At 36.0% G+C, this 8,033-nt stretch overlaps 1 protein-coding gene across 1 annotated transcript in view; it reads right to left on the bottom strand.

Annotated features, from left to right (window-relative positions):
• UBN2 (ubinuclein 2) overlaps nucleotides 1-8,033 on the bottom strand; it is a 71,235-nt gene that overhangs the window by 10,522 nt on the left and 52,680 nt on the right. The window contains exons 13-15 of the mRNA XM_008590458.1: nucleotides 7,015-7,057; nucleotides 4,545-4,595; nucleotides 2,035-3,585 (exon numbers count right to left, since the gene is read on the bottom strand). Of these exons, the coding sequence (XP_008588680.1) occupies nucleotides 2,035-3,585; nucleotides 4,545-4,595; nucleotides 7,015-7,057 (1,645 nt within the window). The remainder of the gene's footprint in view (nucleotides 1-2,034; nucleotides 3,586-4,544; nucleotides 4,596-7,014; nucleotides 7,058-8,033) is intronic.

Raw genomic sequence — 8,033 nt, 5'->3', positions numbered from 1 at the left:
TATCCGTTAAAAAAAAAAAAAAAAAAAGGTAGTTAACATCAGTAAGGACGATACGGGGCAGGGAACTGCCATTTCTGTTATACTCCTTTCACTTCTTCCATTGTTCAAATTAAAGATTAATTTGAAAAAGAGTCTACTTTTTAATAAAGATAATACAAATAGTAATGTGGACTAACAGATCTTACCTATAACTTATTTTAACACATAATCCCTCATATCAATTTATTTTTTTGTTATTTTCTTATTTCTGATGAGAGTAAAATCATAGATAAACATCAGTTAATCTTAGATTTCAATTAATGAAGTACCAGTTAACCGAATTTGTTCTACACTAGAATTTTGGAATCGAGTCATTCCATTCATTAATGTAGTCTTATGCCTGCATTATTGGCAGGATGATTTGGGTGCTAAGTGTACAGTGAATATCAACCCTTAGACTGTATCGAACAACAGGTAATCTCTATAAACAGCAAGGGAAAATACTTTCATTAAATGTTCCCTATTTCACATAAATAGGAGGCAGTGCAAAGGTAGTGCAATTCCTTAGACAATAGAATTCTATAAATCAATAAGCAATAAAAGTCATATTTACAAGGAATATTCAAGAACCTAAGAATCTGCACATCATAAAATGGTATGTTTCTTAAAAAGCTGGTTATAAAACAGACTATTATGTAAAACACACTTTCTTGAAAAGAGTCTAAAAAAAGCTCTGCCAAGTATAAACTCGTTGGGATGGTGGGTGATTTTTATTTTCTTTTTTCTAAATTTGCCTACAATGAACATGTATTACTTTCAGGGAAAAAAAAAATGCTAAAGAAACCAAATCATCAATGTGAAGGACCAATCTGAGAAAGTCTCAATACAAAGAAGTGGTAGAGATATGAAAACCGTGAGAAGATGGAAGACAGGGAAATAAAATATATAAAAAGAAAAGAGTTTCAAAAAAAAAAAAACTTAGATAAATGGATCAAAAACAACAGTCAGACACAGAATAAAATATTCTTGAGCTAAAAAAAAAATATTCTTGAGCTAAAAAAAAACTTGAGCTAAAAAAAAAAATATTCGTGAGCTAAAAAAAAAGATATTCTTGAGCTGGAAAAAAAAAAGCCAAGTCTGAGATTGAAAGGTGTTACTATGTTCTAGGTACAAAATTAATGAAAACTAGATAAACCTGGCCATAGGCTGGGGGCTCCTGAATTTTAAGGAAAAAGAGAAAATCCTACTAGCATTTAGGGAGGGAAAACACATTACTTATAAGGAAACAAAAAATCAGAATAGCCTCAGACCTCTTTATGACCCTAAATACTAAGCAAGGATCAGTGGAGCAGTATTTTGAGAGAGAAGTTTAAATTAAAAACTCATAAATAGGGAAACTGTTGTATAAATGGACTAGTGAACTAATCTGACATAGAGAATTATATATGAATAACTACAAAATTAATGCAAAACGAAAAATTCATTTGAAAAGATACATGGTTAAAGAAAAAGAAAAAAATAACATGAAGGTATGTATTTAATTAAAAAGAAAGTTGGCAGGAGAAAAGGGAAAAGACAAATGAACATTAAATTCATAAGTTACTACTCTGTTCTAGACTTTCATAAGAGATACAGTTTTAAATATACATTTTAGGTGTGTTTCTCAAAAAATTTTGAGCGTGTAATACTTTGCTGGAAAAAAAAAATCATCATCCCAACAAAAACCTCAGCCACAAGTGTGCCTGTAACTATGACACTGACATCAGAACATTCCGTGGCCATAAACTTTTTTTTTTTTGTCCTTTTTGAGACCGGCCGCACCGCGCTCAGCCAGTGAGCGCACCAGTCATCCCTATATAGGATCCGAACCCGTGGCGGGAGCACTGCTGAGCTCCCAGCGCCGCACTCTTCCGAGTGCACCACAGGCTCAGCCCCGTGGCCATAAACTTTAATAAGCCTATTATTAACAATCTATGTATTAAAATAAGCGTATTAAAGTGACTGACAAGAAAGATTACACAAGGTCACATTTTATCACATAGAGAACATACATACCTGCACACTGGCTGTTACCACTGAAGACCCTGAGGCAGAGGATGGTCTATGTGGAGTAGACAACGGTTTAGTAGCACCCTGTGTTCCACTTCCTGTTCCCCCAGATAGACTAGTCCTATTAGCTCCGCTTGAGTTAAGGTTGCTACCTCTGCTGGCAGGTACATTCATTGCAATTCCACTCAAGCTATTCTTCCCAACAGTTCCAGTGGATGATGAGTTTGTTAGCTTTGAAGGGGCCTGAAGAGTTTTTGTAGATGGAAGGCCTGAAGTGCGATTAGAGGGCAATAAATTCAAGGTGGGAGACTGTCTGCTGATGTTTATTCCACTGGGCTGTTTATGGACTGGGTTGTTACTGCTAGAGTGGCTACTCTGGGCTACTAGTGCATTTGGACTGGAAGAACTTGGGGATACAGTTGGCTTGGGAGTTGGGTTGGATTTAGAAATAAGTTTAGTTGATACTGAAGGCTTGGCTGAGAGAGAGGGCTTGGGCGAGGCAGAAGGCTTAGGTGAGGGCAATGGTTTAGGAGATGTGGCAGGTTTGGGAGATGCGGCAAGTTTTGGGGATGCTGCCATTGAGAAGGGAGATTTAAAACCCTGCGTGGAGATTTGTGACACCATAGCCTTGGCTAAATAGTTACTGGAGGTAGTGGTGCTAGGTGCTGTCCTAGAAACCAGGGGGTGGGACCCTTGAGAACCATTTCCAGGTGAGGGTGTAGATAAGGGAAGGCGGTACATCAGTGGCTTATCTGAACTCTTAATAAGTGGGGACGAACAGGAAAGTTGGGGATTATTACTTAATTTCACCACTGGGTTGGTCTGTGATTTACTAATGGTTGCTTGTAATGGAGACACATAGTTCTGCTGGACAGCCGAATGCTGGTGCACCTTTGTTACTTGTGTTAATGAAGAAGCATCTTGAGCCTCTGATGTTCCTAGAGCATGAGAGGAGGCAGCAACTTGGGCTTGGGAAGAAGAGGAGATGTGAGTCTGTGAAGAGGAAGAAGCATGGATCTGGCTTGACCTCTGTAATCCTTGTTGAAGTAGCCTGGCTGGCAAGGGTTCTAAGGAAACTTTAGGGTTCTGGATTGAAGAACCAGCAATAAGGCCTGAAGAGATGCCAGTATGAGCTAAATCCTGGGGTTTCTTTGGTACTGGCCCTGTGTGACCAGCAATAAGACTTGATGAATGTGCAGTCTGAGTAGAATCTAGTTTTTTGGGAGTAGCCAGTGGCAGCTTACTCATGATACTTGCCAATTTTTCTTCTCTCAGTCCTGGACGAGGTTTTGTAGATGGCATGCTTATCCTTGAGCCAACTGGAGGGCCCTTGTTCCCATTGTTGATAATAGCTAAAGCTTCAGAAACAAGATCAAGTGAAGGCGAATGGAAAGAAAGATCTTCATCTAGTGAGTCATCAAGGCAGATGGTTTCTTGGGCTGGCGTAGAGCTGGAGCTGGCTGAAGCAACAGCAGATATGCTAGAGCTTGCTGAAGGACCACCAGCTGAAGCTACCAGGGATGCAGGAGTTTTCTGATCCTTTTTCGGACTACACTCCTAGCATAAGCAGCATTACATTGAAAAAAATAAAAATGATTAATAAATTACAAAGTTAATTTTTAAAGGACAAAGAAATTCTCATGATGATTAAAATTGCTTTTCTACTGGAAATCTTTAGAGACTGTCAAAAACAAAATTTTTAAGAGGATAGATTCCTGGCTGAGCTGTCCTTATAAGACAAAGTATCTGATATACCACACATAACTGCCATACCTGAGTAAGCCACTCTAAGATGAGGGCTTAAAACTAAGCCAAAGGAACATGCGTTCATATAATAGTTACATTACTGGTGAACCCCCTCCCCCTGCTACCTGCATCAGATCTTCGGCTCCTATTCCAAATCCATCTGCTCAGAGACTATTCCTCTTTATTTCTGCCTTGCACTCAGGAGAAATTGTGCCTTTATATTAAGTCTCACAAAGATGCAGACCCTCACATTCTGCTTCCTTTTATTTCTGCCTCTTTGTATGCCCTGTCCTGCAGCTACTGCTGCCGGTACACAGAGAAACTGGTACATCAAACTGGCAGATGATTCTATCCAAGCATACTTAAATTGTTTTTATTCATTATAGTAGAAGTCACTTGTAATTTATTCAACAAATATTTACTAAATGTCCACTATGACCTCTATGCTAAGGAAACAAGGGTATTAGGAATCAAAACTCTGAATACCTAAGAGAATATTGTCTGTTTTCTCAAAAAGAAAAAAATCAATTTCCTTAAAATCAAGGAAGAGATAAGAGAATTTGAGCATAATTTAAAATATTCAAAGAGCAAAAGAATTAAAAAGCATCTGCTTCTTTTTTAAGAGAAATATAAAGTATTTAACTCATTTCATTTTTAAGACTAAGAAAAAAAACTATTACATAAAAATCATTTCAAAGTCTTTTAAAAACAAACAAACCCAAACCCAGAATCTTATATTATATACTCATTTATACAACCACAGCACTTACCTTAAGCATAGTAGGAAAAGAATGGAGAGGAAGGGTCTTTACCATCACCTCCTAAGGTATTACAGTAAGTAAGCTGTTAAGAATGCTGTTACACTCTAATCTGTAGCATTTTTTTCTAAGCTTTTATTCTAAAGTCCCAAATTGAAAACCTACTGCCTATGAGAAGTAGGTGGTGTAATTTCATTAAAGTCACAATTGTCTACTAAGACGAATGGGTAAAGCAGATGACACATGTTTGCTTTGACATGCCATCTTTCAATTACACGATTAGTGAAAATTTCATCATTATACAAAGTACAGAAGTGAGGGTGGGGAATGTATCAGAATAATATTGGAAGTGTTTTCAGTATAATATTGCTGTTTTAAGTAAATATCTTATTAATAATTTTTTCCTTTATAAAAATATCATTAAATCCACCCAACAGAATAGTGTGCACAGATTTACACTGGCAGAGAAAATTCTTCAGGATATACAACTGAGTCAAAAAACAGGTTATCCCATTTACACAGAATGTTAAATTCAATAAATGAATGGTTGGTTGGATGGAAGGAAGGCAGGGAGAGAGGAAGGGAGAGCAGATGTGTACCACAAAGTCAAAGAAATTTTTTTCTCTGAGGAGAAATTTCTGATTACTTTTACTTTTCCCCTTCTCACTTTGCTGTATTATTTGCATTTTCTAATGTAGGTATTTCTTTATACTACCTTTATAACTAAAAAAGGGGGGAGAGGGTTAGGGTGGGAAAAAACCAAATCAGCAATATAGCCTTTCCATTTTGGGAAAAGAAAAAAATAATTTAATCACAGAGAAGCAAACCAAAAAAATCGATAATTCCCCCATATCATGCAAACACATCCATTATTAACATTCTGATAAATTTCCTACCCAATTATTCTATTAATCATATGTTTGAAAACATGTATTCAAATTTAACTAATCCTTTATGGAGGGTATTTAGAATTTAATACTCTAATAAAGTCAAGTGTCAAAACAAAGCTTGAACTCAACAAATTTAATAACAGATTGGCTCAAAATTTTTTAGATTAGAAAACAAAGTAGATTACTGAGAATAAGAGAACTATTTATTCTGTATTCAAAGAGTCTCTAACACCAAACTTAAGAAGGCCACAGAGTAAAGAATATTGACCTCCAGGCCATAGCCTTACAAGCAAAGAAACTCATCTATTCAAAGAGATGAAGGCTACAGAGAAAAATCTAAAACCTAAAAGATGCAGGCTTTCATTAACATTTTAATTTTAAATGATTACAGTTCTTACTTCTAGAGGTTATACTTGGTTCTCTTTCAAATCTACTTTGTCTACTTTGACAAGGATATTTTTTATTCCCTCTTTTACTTCTTTAGATATTAAAAATTTTAAGTAACTTTATTTTATTTTCTCAACCCAATAACTCTACCATTTCTCCTTCCTAGGGATCTAATTCTGTTGCTTGTTGTTGCCACAGAGTCTCACTCGTAGTAACTTATTCCCTCATGTATTCTATATGTCAGACTGTATCCTAAGGTTTGACATGGTTTGTAGGTGGTAAGCCTTTCATGCCAAGGATGAGGGCACATTATATGAGAGAATTTGCTTTTGCCAGTTGCCCTGGGTTATTACTAACCCAATAACTTTAAGTAATTCTCTCAGCTTAGGGTTTCCCCAGATTGTACAGGTAGTGTAAATTAAACTAAACCAGGGAAAATTTTCAGGAAGGACTTTCTTCCCTCAATCCAGAACCCAGGGCAAGACAAGCAACTTTCTTAATCTCCCTGCTGGTGGGCGGATTTTTTTCTAGTATTTTTTTTTTTTTTTTATTGAATGTAATTGATTGTACCTATCTGTGGAGTACAGCGTTGAATATCGATACCTGTGTGCATTATGTGATGCTCAAATCAGGGTAATTAGTAAATTCAATGCTAATCCTTTTTTAACTATAGATGTTTATCCTTTGAGGGCTTAGCTGTGTGCAGGTTTCATTCCAAGTTCTGGCTTGTACAAGCCCAAGAAAACCCTATCTGCTATGCTCTCAGAAAAAATGTAAAAAACAAACAAACAAAAAACCATAAGATGATGGACAGAAACCAGCAACTGACCCCAAGGGCAACCAAAGTTTCAGTGACAGATTAACACTCTGGCAGCTCCTTCTTTGTTTTTGGCCTTAGGAATTTCTCTTATATAAATGCAATCTCAGCTATGCTTTTAAAGGTTATTTGTTATATTTTATCCAGCATTCCTAAGTAGAATAAAGTTAAGCTTTACAATTTAATTGATGCATGCAAATTTCCCACTGCTACAGAGTCATCTATTCTCCCAAATACAAAGGTTCCAGGATTTTTACAAAGTTGAAAACACCCATCTTAGAGCATAGTAGCTATTAATTTTGCTAAATATCACATATACTTTTCATCTTAAGAATGTATTTCAATATTCACCAATTAAGACTAATTAAAGATTTGGTTTGATATTTACCTTTACTTTGGGTTTAGGTGCAGGAATCACCTTTTTCTTTGCCCTGAAAGATTAAAAAGGAGGCCATTTTAGTAACAGTTATATCACGCATTAGGAAATTATAACATATAACCTTGTAATTATGTGGGTAAATAATTTCTTCTGCTACTTGGGAAGCTCTTTGAAGGAAGGAAATATATATAAGTGCTCAGTTTATATCTGAATATACAGCAACATTTTCCCCAACTTAGGAAATTATAACATATAACCTTGTAATTATGTGGGTAAATAATTTCTTCTGCTACTTGGAAAGCTCTTTGAAGGAAGGAAATATATATAAGTGCTCAGTTTATATCTGAATATACAGCAACATTTTCCCCAATTCAGGTTAACTGGAAGAAAGGCCAAATAATTAGTAAAATACGAAATGTAGGTGATAGTTTTTTTTTTAATTAAATGTAAATACATAAAATATAAAATAACTCAAAACAGGATAACGAAGCTGATTACAGAGACTTCAAAGAACTGGTAGGAATTAGCACTTATGTGTAGGAAAACAAACCTTCGAGGAACTTCATGCTCAAATTAAACCATGTCAAGAAGTTATAAATGAAGGGCCGGCCCGTGGCTCACTTGGGAGAGTGCGGTGCTGGTAACACCAAGGCCACGGGTTTGGATCCCATATAAGGATGGCCGGTTAGTTCACTTGGAGAGCGTGGTGCTAACAACACCAAGTCAAGGTTTAAGATCCCCTTACTGGTCATCTTTAAAAAAAAAAAAAGAAGTTATAAATGAGATTTTACTTAAAAAACAAAACAAAAAACCCTGAAGTTTTTACAAAAAATTATGTTTTTTTATGTAAAAATTCAAGGAAAATATCAAAATAACAAAAGGAAAAAGGCAAGAAAAAAATACTACAGAACCTTGGAACCTTTGGGAATCCATGTGAAAAAGTATAAAGATTTTTAAAATCTTGCGTGGAGGCGCTCCCGCCGAGGGTTCGGATCCCACGTACAGACCGGCCGCTCACTGGCTGAGCG

Source organism: Galeopterus variegatus, unplaced genomic scaffold, assembly GCF_000696425.1.
Source record: "Galeopterus variegatus unplaced genomic scaffold, G_variegatus-3.0.2 Scaffold6120, whole genome shotgun sequence".
Taxonomy (NCBI): Eukaryota; Metazoa; Chordata; class Mammalia; order Dermoptera; family Cynocephalidae; genus Galeopterus; species Galeopterus variegatus.
The sequence above is the reverse complement of the archived record's forward strand: the minus strand, read 5'-3'. Positions and strand labels throughout refer to the sequence as shown.